We start from the raw sequence: 12,980 nt of genomic DNA on the forward strand, positions 1-12,980 counted from the left end.
CTTCCAGGTTCTCGCTACTAAAACAGCGTTTCACTGAAGGTAAAATATACATCCCTCTGTTTTCTTTTACCTGCCATGTAGAATTTTTAATTAGTATATAAGCAAATTAAATAATTGAGAATTCTTTATTACTGAAGGTTTATTTACATAGTGTTTAAACCATAATAAAAAATAAATTACAAATACAAACGTCATCTGTAGGAAGGGTACACTAAACACCAGGGCTTTGTTACCCCTTGAATATTTAGCCAAGATACAAAGTGCAGGTTTAGCTGGAAAAACCGTCCATGAGTTTTAACTACTTCTTCGTTAATATTTATGGAACATCATCCAGGCCATCTGTTTGAATTATATTTGCAAAGGTTGAGTTATGAAGAAAAATATACGATATGAATTAAAGGTAATAATAGACTTCGAATCTAATTTTTAGTTTCAAAACTGAATATTGAAACTTCACTTTTTTAGGCAGTATAAAAGACAGAATTAGACAGGTATGGAATGAATTTCAGAATTAAGGTTTATATGTAAATAATACCAAATTTTAAAATTACATATTGGAAAAATATCAAGGATCATGAACATTAAATACAGATAATCTATGTGAAAATTCTAGTTTGTTAAAAGAAGTAACATCTGCAGCCCAGTTGGTAAAAACTGAGGAAGTATCAGGCTGTGAAGACTGATCTTGAGCCTAACCTTTTAGATCTTTTCAGTCCTTGGTACAAATTTACTGTAGCTTAAGTTTGGAAAAATGCTAGAAAACACAGTTTTTAAAAGACCCTCTTCTTTCCATAGCCTACTTATAAAGTTTGCTTTATCTACCAGTATAAGGAGAAAAAACAATAAAATTGGTTTTCTTCAGTTTAAGTAGTTTTGGTATTTCTTTACCCCATACCAAATTTTACCCAGCCCCCAATAAGCAATGAATTACAACCAAAAAAATAAGAAACTTAAATAATCTCAGTTCTCAGAGCTTTGCATAATACTGTATAATTTTATCATTTTAGGTTGATCTTTTTTGCCAGTCTTTATTTTCAAAGTAGTACTGTACTATTTCTGAGTCCTTAGGTTAAACTGCTTCATGACTCCAGTCTGAAAATGAGCCTAGACAGTTGTTATAGATCATTGAATTGGGGGAGGGGGAAGTATAGGAAGCTAAATAGTCAATCACTGCTCTTGGAAAATCCTTGATTATTTTGATTGATTATTTTCTACAACATAGAAAAAAGGTGACAAATAATATGAGGTGGCATATGCCAATCTATTAGCGTTTATGTGACCTTTTGTAGTTACCACGTGATTTAGGCTTGTGCTATTGTAAACCTTGCATTTATCAATACAAAGAGTAGGGTGCTGGCCCCATATACAGGAGCCACAGGTGCCGCCCACCACATTACACCAACACCACAACAACAGCAAACCCAACACCTGGGATATTGAAAGAAATTCAATAAAACAAGATGTGTACCATACTTTAGGAAACCCAGAAAAATATTGTTTAACAATTTGAATTTAGAACTTACTATTACATGTAATCCAAAACATCTGGGAGACTTAGCTCACCTTTTAATTGAGAATGTGGGAAGAAAAGAGAGTAACCACATTAACTTTTTTTTTTTTTTTTTTTGTGCAGTTTTTGGCCAGGGCTGGGTTTGAACCCACCACCTCCTGTAGATGGGGCCGGGGCCCTATTCCTTTGAGCCACAGGCGCGACCCACCACGTTAACTTCTATAACAAGAGTATTTCTCTAAAGAAACTAATATGTGGAAGGAAATGTCATGACAATTTGGCTTCTACCCCCTTTGATGCCAAAGATGTATATACAAGTTGTAATTCATAAGGAGTGTTTAAGAGCAAAAATACAGTTTCTTAGTTTACAAAAGCCAGTGACCATTTGAAATTTATCTTCAATCTGAAATTAAATAAAACCTTAATACTGAGGTTGTATGGGAGTCTGGTGGTATCTATGTTGCTTATCTAGGTAGATATGTGCTGCAGAATTGGTCGGAAGACAGGTCACAACTGGAAAAGGCAAAGAAAACTTTCCATTAACTTCAAGAAATACTAGAGTTCTTGTTCTTGGAAATCTTCAGCTTCCTAAAACAGAAAACAAAAGTTTAACTGGATGATATATTTGAAAAGAGTACAATGAGAATTTGGCATTATGAATTGCCTATATGTATTATTAAATCTCTTCCTGATTCTAAAGGAAACTATTCTTACACGTATTCTCTGCCTAATTTAATTTTTCAAAGAAGTTTCCCGGCTTGGCGCCTGTGGCTCAAGTGGCTAAAGCGCCAGCCACAATACACCTGAGCTGGCAGGTTCGAATCCAGCCCAGGCCTGCCAAATAACAATGATGGCTACAACCAAAAAATAGCCGGTGTTGTGGCGGGCACCTGTAGTCCCAACAAAAACAAAGAAGTTTCCCAACCCTTATTATATAATTCTCAGAGTCATAGCTTCTGAGTGCCTTGCATAGACCCTTGGGTGATCCACAGCTTGCTTGTACACATACCTTCCATATTCTGCCCACTTCTGTCTCTTTTTGTAAACAAAATCAAACATACAGAAAAGTAAAGAAGAGAGGGTATGGAATTCACCCAACACCAAAATTGTAAAGCCTTTTCTTTCTTTCTTTCTTTTTTTTCTTTTTGGCTGAAGTTTTTAAAGCTGACATTGTGACATTCATTCCTGAAATGCTCCAGTATGATTTTTAAAATAGAGACATTTTCCTTATAACCCCAGTACCAGGGTGGCACCTGTGGCTCAGTGAGTAGGGTGCTGGCCCCATATACCAAGGGTGGTGAGTTCAAACCCAGCCACGGCCAAACTGCAACAAAAAATAACTGGGCATTGTGGCGGGCGCTTGTGGTCCCAGTTACTCAGGAGGCTGAGGCAAGAGAATCGCCTAAACCCAAGAGCTGGAGGTTACTGTGATCTGTGACGCCACGGTACTCTATCAAGGGCGACAAAATGTGAATCTATCTCTAAAAAAAGAAAAATAATAAAAATAAAGCCCAGTACCATTATTTTACACTTAATAAAAACTAACAGTAATCCCCTACTATTATTCATATATTCAACATTTTCATATTCAAGACGTTTCCAATTGCCCCTTCAAGTTTTTTACAATTTGAGACTAATACAATTTGTTCAGACTAATATCCACCCCGTAAGAGATCACACATTGCATTTTGAGTTAGTTGCTTAAGTTTCTTTTAATCTAACACAGCTCCCATCCTTATTTTCCATGACCCAAATTTGTTAGAGATAAGATAAATTATATTTTTAAGATAAGTGTATTTTTGGAAAGACAATAGCCCTTGGTAAAAAAAAAAACAAAAAAACTCCTTAATACCAAACTTTCGTGCTTTTCTGGTTTTACAATACAATCATTTTTCTCCATAGTCTATTTTATAAATCCTTGAGGGCTTTCACTGGCACTTTAGCCTATAAAAATGTGACCCTCTGTGTAACTAGTAATGGTCTGTAAAAATTTCCTCCCATTTAGAAGAACCAAACAGAATTTTATAGGTGGAAATCATTAAAGTCAAGAATCTTCTTTTATTACCAGTAATCAGTATAAAATTCAAGTTTGCATGTTTTGATTTATGACATCTAGAAAGTGAATATGTGGACCTACTTCAGAGAATAGGAGAAATTCTGAGCATATGAAAAATAAACCATCCTACCTTTTAAGCCTGATAAAACTGGAAAAATAAAATCACAAACTACTTAAACTGGATTCATGGTCCCAATAACTAAATGCTAGAAGTTGAAATCAATTCCAAATAATAAAAAAGTTCTGTTAAAATGCCAGGCATATCTATTGACTCACTCTCTTAATCCTATGATTTGTTTAAAATAAAAAACCAAAACAAGCAAATATTAATCTTTTCATGTAAAAAAAAAAGATGTATTTACATGTCAAACATTTACTGTTATTTTGGTGGTGATCATATAACCCCAAGGCCATAAATAACCTTAGATTTTTCTCAGCTTTAATAGCAGCAGAGTTTGGCTTCATGAAGCTAAGAAAAGGCTTTTATCTCCCTGACCCAGGTCCTCTAAATTCAATAGGAAACACTTAACCTTAAAAAGTAATCTGGGAGATGCACTTTAGAGATGGTCAGAAAGCTGAAGAAAGAAATCAACCTATTTTTGGTTCTTACCATCTAGAGATGTTAGTCTGTGTCTTCCAAATAAACAGAGACTTTTTTCCCTTGGTTGAACTTTTCCTCTTCTTTTCTGTAACACAGAAGCAGAAATGTCAGGTGAACAAGACAGAATTGTTAGGTGAACAAGACAAGAAGACAGATCCTACAGAAGCCTTCAGGTAAGGTATTTTCTTCTCCAATTTTTGGGAATAATTACATGTACCTGGGAGTAAATTGAAGCTTGCAGAGCGCTAAATTAGTACCATCTAACTAATAATACTCACACCTTCACCATATGACTCCCCTGGATAGCTGAACTTTAGACACTTATCAAAATGTAAAGGATCTGATTTGGAAACTCCAAAGGTTTAAAGCACAGTTCACCCTTAGTATCCTACCTCTAATTTCCACTCCTTATTCAAAAAATGTTTTGGGGTGACCTAGAATTCATCCGTATTGATAATATTCTGTCAAATCAGAACTTCAGTGTTGGGTTCATTTAGACTTCTTAAAATCAATTTATTTCAGTAAATATTTATTTAGGAAAAGAAGGAAATGGTGCTGAGGCATCAAGATAGTCTCAAAAGAATGAATTTGAGGCCAAGTGTGGTGGCTCATGCCTGTAATCCTAGCACTCTGGGAGGCTGAGGCAGTGGATTGCCAGAGCTCACAAGTTCAAGGCCAGCCTGAGCAGAAGCAAGACCCCCTTCTCTATTAGACATAGAAAAACTGAGGCAAAAAGATCACTTGAGCCCAAGAATTGGAGGTTGCTGTGAGCTATGATGCCACAGCACTCTACCCAGCTTGAGACTTTGTCTCAAAAAAAAAAGCAGCAAAGAAAGAAAAAAATGAATTTGGACTCCTACTTCAGCCATATACAAAAGTAAACTCAAAATGAATCAAAGACCTAAATGTAAGAACTAAAACTATGAAACTCTTAGAAAAAAAATAGGCATAAGTCTTCATGATCTTAGGGATTGGACAGTGGGTTTTTAAGATAAGATACAAAAACATGAGCAACAAAAGAAAAAAAATTGGACTTCATCAAAATTTAAAGCTTTAGTTCTTTAAAGAACGTTAACAAGAACATGAAAAGACAACCCATAGACTGGGAGAAAATAATTACAAGTTGTATATCTGATAAGGGAATAGTATCCTTTAAAGAACTCTTACAACTCAGCAATAAAAAGACAACTAACTCCACTTTAAAGTGGGGAAACTATCTGAACAGATTCATCTCCAAATAGGGTAGACAAATGGCCCGTAAACACATGGAAGATGCTCCACATCAATAGTGGTTAGGAAAATACAAATGGAAACCTCAGTGAGATACTACATCACATCCACTAGATAGCTGTAATAAAAAAGACTCAATAACATTGAGTATGTGGCGAAATTGGATCCCTCATGCATTGCTGATGGGAGTATCAGATGGTCCAGCTGTTTTGGGAAACTGTTTGGTAGTTCCTCCCCAGACTGGAACTGAGTTACTTATGACCCAACACTCCACTCCTATGACAACTGAGAACGTAAGTCTACAAAAAAATTTGTAGATGAATGTTCCCAGTAGCCTAAGTCATAACCAAAAAGTGGAAAAACCTAAATGCCCAGCAATTACCACATGCATCAACAATAACGTGGTGTATTCATACAATGGAATACGAAGCAGCCCTAAAAAGGCAGGAAGCTCTAAGACATGCTACAATGTACGAGAACCTTGAAACATGCAAGTAAAAGAACTGGCCATAAAAGGCCACATGTTGTATGATTCCATTGAAAGGAAATATCCAGAATAATGGTTACGTAGTTGTCAGGGGCTGGTAGAAGGGGGAAATGCGGAGTTATGGCTAAAGGACATGGGGTTTCTTTTAAGAAAGGGAAATTTAAAGGATTCTGGAATTAGTGATGATTATTGCATAACTTTATAAATGTTGAAAGGGGTGAAGTTTATGGTCTGAGCACCTGCCATCAGTGCAGCAGACCGTCCTACTCACTGATTCATAGTGGCCCTGCTGATGGCTAGCCCAGTGGGTCTTATAAACACGTGCTTCCCTTTAAAAGTAAGGGATACTTTAGAAAAACTTCACGTAAGCAGATTTTGATAAAATCAAATCCCACAAAGTAAAGAAATTCTGTAGTAAAATCTTTTGTAAAATTACTAATTCAAACCTAAGTTATCTGTCGTGTGAATTTGAATTCTTTCTGTGTAGAATTTACTCAAAGAGAAGATGTATTCAATAGCTAGTTAGCCCCATTGCACAATTCCAAGAATCAATGTCAGGGTATTAAAGACTTTCCCAGAACTACCCAGCTTACGATTTTATCTCCACCACTTTATGAGCTCTTTCAGCCCATCGCTTTTTCCGGAAATGCTGGAAGAGGACCACCACAATTACTATTATGATCATAACTGCACAGGCAGAGCCAATGGCCAGAGCCAGGAAGTAGATCTCAGAGAAGCGTACTGTAAGGAGAAAAAGATCAAGTTAGGATTCCAAAAAGAGGTCTATGATGAAATCTAAAGGCATAACAAGGAGGACGTATTTCAACAGTAGGTGGAATCTTCCTTTCTCCTACCTATATGCGTAAAATACCACATTACCTTGTAAACCTTAGCAGCAGTGGGAAACTGTGATCCTTGCAGGGGTGTCCAACCTTTTTTCTGTTATCCATTAGAAGAATAAGAGTTGTCTTGGTCCACACATTAAATACACAAACACTAATAAAAGCTATTGAGCAAAAGAAAAGGTCCTTGCATACTTTTTGTGATATCTGACACCACGGATAAGAAAAATAATCCTCAAATAATCTGCCTGTGGACTACAGGCCACAGGTTGGACACCCCTGCTTTAAGTGTGGTCATAGAAGTAGCAGCAATAATATCACTTGAGAACTTTGAAATGTAAAATCTAAGCCCCCACCCCCACCCCAGACCTACTGAATTAGAAATACTAGAGGTGGGACCCCACAATCTAGATTTTAACATTTCCTCCCGGTGATTCTGATGCAGGTTTTCTAATTTGAAAACCACTATGTGGTTCAATCCACCTATGGGGTAAGGCTATTGCTAACCTTATCAAACCTAGTACCCAACCAATTTCTCCCTTACTCCCTCTCACTGCCACTGTCATTTAGTCATTTATTTATTCAGATTAGTAAGAGCACTGTGATAGAAATGCAAGGCCAGAAAAGACATTACGCTCACGGAGCTCATTCCCACTGGGAATTTAGGCAACTAAATGGGTGACTAAAGTCTAGTGAATAAATGACAAAAGAGGGAGCCAGACTAGAGTCTGTGAACCCTGACTCGCCTGTCCTTTAGGATTTAAACTTAAGTAAGCTCACAGAGTCTGAAAAGACACTAGAGAATGTCTAGCCCAAGGCTTCCCAACCTGGAGTCCATGAAAGAGGATTGGGGTGGTCCCCAAGCCCCCAAAATCCATGTCTCATTGTGTATGTCTCCATGTTTTATGGGGAGCAGAGCTGTGTCTTTCATCCAATTCTCAAAGAGTAATGATCTGCCTATGTTTAAGAACCATTGGTTTTTTTGTCCAACCTATTCATTTTGCAGACAAAGAAGACAAGGTCCAAAAATATTACGTTACTTCTTTCAATACTCAGATTATTTATCTGAGTCACACAGCTCTCTCGCATTGGGGCCTTGAGGAATAGTTTAAAACTGTACTAGGAATGAAAGGAGGAGATCTACTATCCACTTTACTGGCTTACACATTTGGGGTAGTAACATTGTGTGTTGCTTAAGAGTGCTTGGTTAAAATATCAGCTTCCAGGGGTGAGGGATAAAAACTTACCTATGAGGCACAATAGGAACACTATTCTGGTGACGGGCACACTAAAATCCCTGACCTATGGCTCAGCGCCTGTAGCTCAGCAGCTAGGGCACCAGCCACATACACCAGAGCTGACAGGTTCAAACCCAGCCCAGGCCTGCCAAACAACAATGACAACTACAACCAAAAAATAGCTGGGCATTGTGGCAGGTGTCTGTAGTCCCAGCTACTTGGGAGGCTGAGGCAAAAGAATTGCTTAAGCCCAAGAGTTGGAGGTTGCTGTGAGCTGTGACGCAATGGCACTCTACCAAGGATAACATAGTGAGACTTTGTCTCGAAAAATAAAAAAAAAATTTTGGGGCGGCGCCTGTGGCTCAGTGAGCAGGGCACCGGCCCCATATACCGAGGGTGGCGGGTTCAAACCCAGCCCCGGCCAAACTGCAACAAAAAAAATAGCCGGGTGTTGTGGCGGGCGCCTGTGGTCCCAGCTACTCAGGAGGCTGAGGCAGGAGAATCACCTAAGCCCAGGAGTTGGAGGTTGCTGTGAGCTGTGTGATGCCACGGCACTCTACCGAAGGCAATAAAGTGAAACTCTGTCTCTACAAAAAAAAATAAATAAATTTTTTTTTAAAAATGCCCTGACTTAAACATTACACAAGGTATCCCTGTAACAAAACATCTGTACCCCCTTTATATTTTGAAATTAAAGAAAAAAAGGTGAAAAAGATGGAATAAATACTTTTATTTTTAAAAAAGAGCAGTAAAAAAATATCAGCTCCACTGTTTACTAGTTGTGTGATTTAGAGTAATTAACTTTTTTGAGCCTCAATTTCCTCATGTCTGCAATAGGGATAATGATACCCATTTCTTGAGTTCTTACTCTTAAAAATTTCGTGTAAATTGTTCCAGGCTGTGCCTGTACATCATGAATACTCGATATGTGGGAGCTATTATAATTTTCAGTACAATTTAGAGTTTGGAGGATTTTCATACCATATCCTCACCTTGCTATATTTTTCAAAAATTAAGATTTATTTACAGCTGGCAAATGGTGACAATGACTCCAGCCCAGACCTTGAACTCATATAAGTTTGACATATTTTGCCTTTGTTACCAAGCATGGTCGTCCAGGGTGTCCTGTACAGGGTTGCAGAAGACAACCCTGCACCAATTTGGAACACAACTTTAGAGTCAAAGTTACTCCGTTTATCAGCTTCGTGACTTTGGGAAAGTGACTTAATCTTTATGAGCCTCGGTTTCCTCATCGGTAGAGTGGGAGGCACTAAATGCGTGACAGACTGACAAGACGCCACGTGGAGTCCTGACGTTTGGAAATACTCACTGAGCTTTAGCTGCCGTTACTGGCATATGCTTCCTAGGGTAGCGTGAGTGTCACCTGAGATAGTGCAGCCCAAGCCCTTTGGACAGTGCCTAGCGCAGAGTGGATACTCAGTCAATACCTTGAATGAATAAGTGAATGAACAGAACTATTGTTAGCCTTTTATCAGAGCGTTGCTTCCTCTCCCTTTCCAGTCTCAATGCCATTTTTGTAACAGATTCGGAGTCCCTTTGCTTTACTTTCTGTTTCTTTCCACAGCCGAACAAAGCCTTTCTCTTTTACCCCAGGACTTTTCAGTCTCCCTCTGAGGCTCCCAGAGTGGGTAGTCCCTCTCTAACCCTTTCAGCCATCACAAAAGACTGCCCTTCTCTTTTCTACAAGCTCCCACACTTCCCCAAACCACTATTCCCTGCCGTAACCTACCAGTGTGCACGACGCTGAGCCGGATCTCCCCTATCACCCCGTCGACATCGGGGGGATTCTTCACCTGGCAGGTGTATGTCCCATTGTCATCAAACTGCAGTTTCCAGAGCCTGATGGAGACGTCGTACCGCTCAGGGTTCCCGTCCCAGACCACCCGATCTTTAAACCGCCCACTCATGGGTTTGAAGGGATCCACGTGGTAGTAGAACACCTGGAGAGGAGAAAGGACGAAGGTATTTCTTACTCAGTACCTGGGCAAGGAGGCTGAGAAGGTAGGAGCGGAAGAGAAACGCCAGTGAGCCTAACTGGGCACCTGCAAGCTCTCTCCCTTGCTTCCCCCTTCCCGGGCCTCTCAGTTTTGTCCATCTCCCTAGAATTGTCCCACTTAACCCAGCACTTGTTTTTTTGTTTGTTTGTTTTTGGCTTTTTTTTTTTTTTTTGCAGTTTTTGGCCAGGGCCGGGTTTGAACCCGCCACCTCTGGTATATGGGGCCAGCGCCCTACTCTTTTGAGCCACAGGCGCTGCCCCCCAATGCTTGTTGTTAAGAAAACTACTGGAAGAGCAAAGAGAGTCGGACTGGCCCATTATTTTCCTAACCAAGGGTCCCCTGGAAGATGACAACAGTCTACTTACAAACTGCTCAGGGCCTCCATCTAGAGGACGGAAATTCCAAGTCACTGTTAGAGCATCACCCACAGGGGCAAAGCTGGAGAAAGTGCATTTTAACCGAGTATCTGTCCCATTAACAGCCTCCAGCACCCGGGGGGTATAAATTTCCACGGCTGCTATGGGCCAAAGAGCTACAATGAAGAAAAAGAAGGGTTAACAAGGTATATAAAATATTGTGAGAACTTTTGCTGACACTTGCAAAATAAAGATCTGACTAGAGCATAACTGAGATGGCCCGGTTTCCAAATCTACTTCACCCCTACTCTGCATACTCCTAGCCCTATGTAACCTTGACCCTCCTAAGTACTGCCCAGCCAGCCTTCTCTTACTTTCTCCACAGCATGCTATCCTAGCCCCATGGTACCAACTTCAAAACTGGTGTAACAAACTACCAACATCAGCAAATAAAATTGAAAGCAGAAATAAAAAATTTAAATGCATCATGACATTGATTAGACATTACATTATGTATGAAGATTAAGCATTACATGTTTGGAAAATGGTCTTCTCACAGGTAAGTTTTCCAGAAAGGGTCCTAATTACATGCGTTTCACACTGACTAGTCTTCTGCCAAAATTGAATTAATCAACTCCAGACAGCTTATGTTTGCCTGCACCCTGGAATCTTTATACCACGTGGCTTTTTTTTTAACCATATTTACATTTAGAATGTGTATGTTGGGGCAGTTTCAAACCACAGCGGGCCTCTCTCTTTAACAATCTCAGCTTTCCCAGGACTGCTTAGAGTCCCAGACAAGACCCACACACAGAAATACAAGTGCCAAGTCCACCAGCAGCAAGAGGTTGAGAGCGGCTACCCAAAAAAATGTGTGTAACCTGAGATTAGAAAGCCCTCTCTGTGCCTGAATCACTGGCAGCAGAACACACCTAAACCTGCTTGTCCAAAAGCAGTTACCCAAAACAACCCACCAAATTGGTTTCAATAAAATCCAAACTAAACTGCAACTGTGGCTCCGGCTCCCAGACCAAACTCTTGCAACTTCTTTGACTATTAGCTAACTTTATGGAGGAGGAAACAAAGGAGGAAGGGCTGGGAGAAGCCTACCGGCTCTTACCTGTGAGCTGTATGCCCAGAAGAAAAAGCACCACACGCGTAGGGTTCTTGTCATACATGAGGGAAACCCAGCCCTGGGCCCAGAGGCCAGACCGGGCAGACCAATGGCTCCAATGCCCTGCCAAGGCCACTCCAGATGGAGCAAGTGCCCTGTTTTCCCAGAGAGAGGAGTCCAAGTCCCTTACCTATGCCTGTGATTCATCCTGCTCTGGCTGTGCACTTTGCTGAAATGAAAGGTGGGGCCTCAGCTCGCAGCGCCCTCCTTTTCTCCCTCCCTCCCTCCCGCCCGCCCTGGAGGCTAGAGCACGTCTGCACAAAGGTCCCAGACTCTCTGAAGTCCTCTCTTTACTTTTCAGTTAATCTAACTGGGCTATGGCCTCTAGGTGGCCTGGGAAACAGCCAGAGGAGGTGGTGCCAACCCCAAACGTCCCAGGCTGCTTTGGGTTTAGCCACACACACCCTTTTTAAGAGGCACTAGGCTTGCCTGGGAAGTGAATGTTGAAACCACCTTCTGTGATTCTTCTTCCCAAAGCACCACCCCAGGGCCACACTAGCCTAGGGCTGGATTCATTGCAACTTCAGGACAAGCATCAGAGTTCCTCGGACCGCTGTGGACAAAGTCCTGCAGCTGATAACCCTCAGTTTTAGCTACTTGTTTTCCACAAGGATTTCTGTACCTTCCTGAGAGAGGCTGCTGAAACAAACAGACCAGATCAAATCTCAATGCTTAACAGTTCTTAACCTTTGAAAGACTGAAAGAATCTGGACATCAACCTGGCTCACTTACCCTACCACACCAACGAAGTTTGCAAAGTGCTTTCCTGCAGACAATTTAATCACCACAACACCCCCGTGAAACATTCCCATTTTGCCAGTGAGGACATTAAGAACCCAAGGAAGGTAAATGATTTGCCCAAGGTTGCACAGCTACTCGGTGGCAAAGCCAGAATGTTTTTTAAAAATCTGTGCTCTTGGGCGGCGCTTGTGGCTCAGTGAGTAGGGCTCTGGCCCCATATACCGAGGGTGGCAGGTTCAAACCTGGCCCCAGACAATCTGCAACAACAACAAAAAAATAGCTGGGCGTTGTGGTGGGCACCTGTAATCCCAGCTACTCCGGAGGCTGAGGCAAGAGAATCGCCTAAGCTCAAGAGCTGGAGGTTGCTGTGAGCTGTGATGCCACAACACTCTACCAAGGGCAACAAAGTGAGACTCTGTCTCAAAAAATAATAATAATAATAATCTGTGCTATTTCCACCAAATAACAACTAATATGAATAATCAAGGCCAGGAGAGGTGGCCCACACCTGTAATCCTAGCACTCTGGGTGGCCAACGTGGGTGGACTACTTTGAGGTTAAGAGTTCTAGACCAGCCTGAGCAAGAAGAAGATCCCCTCTGTAAAAATAGCTGGGAGTTGTGGTGGGCATCTGTAGTCCCAGCTACTCGGGAGGCTAAGGCAAAAGGAACACTCGAGCCCAAGAGTTTGAGGTTGCTGTGAGCTATGATACCATAGCACTCTACCGA

The 12,980-nt window shown here is 40.8% G+C and overlaps 2 protein-coding genes across 5 annotated transcripts in view; one reads left to right on the forward strand and one right to left on the reverse strand.

Moving 5' to 3' along the window:
* Positions 1-12,980, forward strand: part of LOC128587788 (T-cell surface glycoprotein CD3 epsilon chain) — a 59,596-nt gene that overhangs the window by 1,043 nt on the left and 45,573 nt on the right. For 2 of the 3 annotated variants that reach the window (XM_053594151.1, XM_053594152.1), the window contains exons 2-3: positions 8-39; positions 4,264-4,340. The gene's annotated coding sequence lies outside the window, so the exon portion shown is untranslated. The remainder of the gene's footprint in view (positions 1-7; positions 40-4,263; positions 4,341-12,980) is intronic. The other variant, XM_053594153.1, reaches the window with a different exon arrangement.
* On the reverse strand, positions 112-11,815 carry MPZL2 (myelin protein zero like 2). 2 transcript variants are annotated; one of them, XM_053594150.1, is made up of 6 exons: positions 11,459-11,815; positions 10,348-10,514; positions 9,715-9,925; positions 6,478-6,625; positions 4,177-4,252; positions 112-339 (listed from the first exon to the last, which is right to left on the reverse strand). In XM_053594150.1, the coding sequence occupies exons 1-5, from the start codon at positions 11,514-11,516 to the stop codon at positions 4,189-4,191; spliced, it is 648 nt and encodes a 215-aa protein (XP_053450125.1). In that variant the 5' UTR covers positions 11,517-11,815; the 3' UTR covers positions 112-339; positions 4,177-4,188. The 2 variants fall into 2 exon arrangements, with proteins under 2 accessions (XP_053450125.1, XP_053450124.1); XM_053594149.1 differs by having other exon boundaries at positions 112-2,098.

The sequence above is a fragment of the Nycticebus coucang genome, chromosome 6 (assembly GCF_027406575.1).
Source record: "Nycticebus coucang isolate mNycCou1 chromosome 6, mNycCou1.pri, whole genome shotgun sequence".
Taxonomy (NCBI): Eukaryota; Metazoa; Chordata; class Mammalia; order Primates; family Lorisidae; genus Nycticebus; species Nycticebus coucang.

Bases quoted from the DNA above. Each gene is read 5' to 3' on its own strand.
- MPZL2 (XM_053594150.1), bottom strand. From the start codon at position 11,516: ATGTATGACAAGAACCCTACGCGTGTGGTGCTTTTTCTTCTGGGCATA. The intron at 10,515-11,458 runs GTAAGAGCCGGT...TCTTCATTGTAG, and splicing joins TCTGGGCATACAGCTCACAG to CTCTTTGGCCCATAGCAGCC. The intron at 6,626-9,714 runs GTAGGTTACGGC...TTCTCCTTACAG, and splicing joins GCTCAGCGTCGTGCACACTG to TACGCTTCTCTGAGATCTAC.